Source organism: Fulmarus glacialis, unplaced genomic scaffold (genome assembly GCF_000690835.1).
Source record: "Fulmarus glacialis isolate BGI_N327 unplaced genomic scaffold, ASM69083v1 scaffold21239, whole genome shotgun sequence".
NCBI classification, from domain to species: Eukaryota; Metazoa; Chordata; class Aves; order Procellariiformes; family Procellariidae; genus Fulmarus; species Fulmarus glacialis.
In genome coordinates, this window is record NW_009234155.1 from 1 (window position 1) to 2,387 (window position 2,387).

At 62.6% G+C, this 2,387-nt stretch overlaps 1 protein-coding gene across 1 annotated transcript in view; it reads right to left on the reverse strand.

Annotated features, from left to right (window-relative positions):
* Nucleotides 1-343: 343 nt before the first annotated feature.
* The window catches only part of PIGS (phosphatidylinositol glycan anchor biosynthesis, class S), a gene marked incomplete at its 5' end in the record, with an annotated part of 3,653 nt that continues 1,609 nt past the window's right edge, over nt 344-2,387 (reverse strand). The window contains 6 exons of the mRNA XM_009585570.1: nt 344-619; nt 798-1,008; nt 1,378-1,478; nt 1,603-1,748; nt 2,027-2,141; nt 2,243-2,385. Coding sequence (XP_009583865.1) covers nt 344-619; nt 798-1,008; nt 1,378-1,478; nt 1,603-1,748; nt 2,027-2,141; nt 2,243-2,385 — 992 coding nt within the window. The remainder of the gene's footprint in view (nt 620-797; nt 1,009-1,377; nt 1,479-1,602; nt 1,749-2,026; nt 2,142-2,242; nt 2,386-2,387) is intronic.

A 2,387-nucleotide genomic window follows, 5' to 3' on the forward strand; every position in this document is an offset into this window, starting at 1 on the left:
CACACCAGCCCCCCCGCACAACTGGGGTTTTTCTTTATTTATACAGCAGCTTGTTCTGAACACAGTGCAGGGACAGGGGGTGAGCACAGGGAGCCCCCTCCCTCCTCTCGGATCTCAGCATTGCTGGGTGGAGGGCTCAGGACCCAGACTGAGAGCATCTCCCACCCCTCAAAGCAGCCTCTCTTCCCACTCCCACGTCTCGGCCATGGCAGACCCACGCTGAGCTGCTGGGCCCGGCCCTGACACCGTTCTGGGGCACCTTCTTGGGCCATGGGTCCGTGACAACATGCTGCACAAGGTGGGGACAGCCCCAGCACCAAAGCAGGGCACCATTGTGACGGGCTCAGTCCATCTTGGTGGGCTCCTTCTTCCGCTGCCTGGCCTCCCGGACGATCTTGGCCAGGGAAAGGAGAATGGGAACGGCCATGGGCAGGAAAAGTGGGATGTAGATGGCAAATTTCTGGTCATCAGGGAAGTAGAGGAGATGGAGGAGAGACGGGTCAAAGAAGGCCCGCTCTGAGGAGGTGACTGCCTCCTTGCTGGCCTGGAAAGCCGAGTACAGGTGGCCTGTGGCCAGCTTGGCCATGGCACTCTGCGCTGAGGCCACCGCTCGGTACACCTGTGTGGGAACAACACTGACAGTCAGTCCCTGGCCAGGGAGGACCACAGGAACAAGCCTGGGGGCCTCGCTCACTGCCAGGCCTGGGCAGCACCACTCCAGTGAGAGCTGATGGTCTGCACAGGGACAGTGACGCCTGGCCCCCTCCGCTCCCCACCTCAGGGTGCCCCAGCTCTACCTCAGAGGCAACATCGTCTTTGATGACAATGTTCCCAATCTTGTCCAGGAGCTGGGCCAGCGAGGTCAAGGTGGTGGACACGGTGGCGACATTCTCTACCGTGTGGGCCCAGAGTAGGCGGTCCAGCTCCCAGTCAGCCAGCCCCTCATTCCCTGGGCTCTCCAGGAGGAACTCAGGCGGCAGCTCCTCCCGAGATAACCCAAACAGTAACCTGGGAACAGAGGGGAAGGTCCCAGCCCACATCACAAGCCTGCAGTCCCACACGCGCTCCCTGCTCTTCCCCTTCCCTGGTGCATTCAGTCTCGGCAGGGCTCAACCCACCTGATGGCCTCCTGCACAAGGGGCAGGACAAGACAAGCCTCCCACCTCTGGAGATGGGAGATGCGCCAGCACCCCTGGCCAGAGAGCAGTGCTGGCCGGTGGTCAGCACCTCAAAGGCCACAAAAAGCCACTCTCAGCCTCCCCGAGCCCACAGAGGAGCGAACAAGCTGCAATGGGTACAGCCTGCTCTGACCCCATTGATTTCCACGTGTGCCAGGAGACCACACAGAGGCCCAGAGAGGAAAGAGCACATCCTCACCGGAGCTGGGCAAGGAAAACCTCCATCACTCGCACCATGTCCACGTCCACATGCAGTGGGAGGGAGGCTTGGGAAGAAACAGGGGCTTCAACATTGTAAACCTGCAGGAGAGCGTGTCAGCGAGGCACAGTCGGAGCCCTGGGGCTGGCAGGGCTGCCAGCGCTCGCTGGGGATGGGGAGCTGCCGCCTTGCCCGAGCGCTGCCAGCACCCCCATGGACCCGTACCATGATGCCGCCCCAGCGGGGGCTGTGGAAGGCGTTGGTGCTCACTGGGGCTCCGTCCTTGTCCTGGATGTAGAGAGGGGAGTGAGAGCGCTCTGGCACATACAGCAGGAAGTTCAGCACGGGGTAGAGCGAGGCAGCGCTGGAACCTGCAGCGGGACAGAGTCAAACAACTCCCCTGGCCGGCAGGGACAGCGAGAGCAGACCGTCCGTGCGCAGCGCTGGGGCACAGCCCAGCCCTGCTCCTCCTTCCACAGCAAGCCCCGAGCAGAACTGCCAGCCCGGCAGGTCTCAGTCACCCTCGCTCCCATCCGGGGCTGGCGGGGCATGGTACTGTGGGGAGGGAAGGGGCAGAGGCCATAGGCACAGCTGTGCCCCCCTCCCTCAGCAGAGCCTGTGACAGCCCAGTCAGAAGCGCAGTGCTCACCCAGCCTGGCCTCCACAGGGTTGATGACGTGCGGGAGGCTGTGGGCGCTCAGGAGGAAGCTTGAGGACTCCTTGTCAAAGCGTGGTGTCACTCCTAGGACGGCGTAGTACAGGATCTGCAGGCACACAACAAAGACGTTGCTGGCAGAGAAGTGCATCCCGGGGCACCCAGGAAGGCCAGGGCTGGGCTCTCCCCATCACCTCTCCCAGCCCTCACCTGTGAGTCCACAGAGAAGTTGGCCACCAAGCTCAGTTTGTCCAGGACGGGCTGCACGTAGCGGTTCACGGCATCCTCGATATCCCAGTCCACAGCATGCGACTTGGGATCGGGGGTCAGCAGGCTGAAGGTGATCTCATACCCT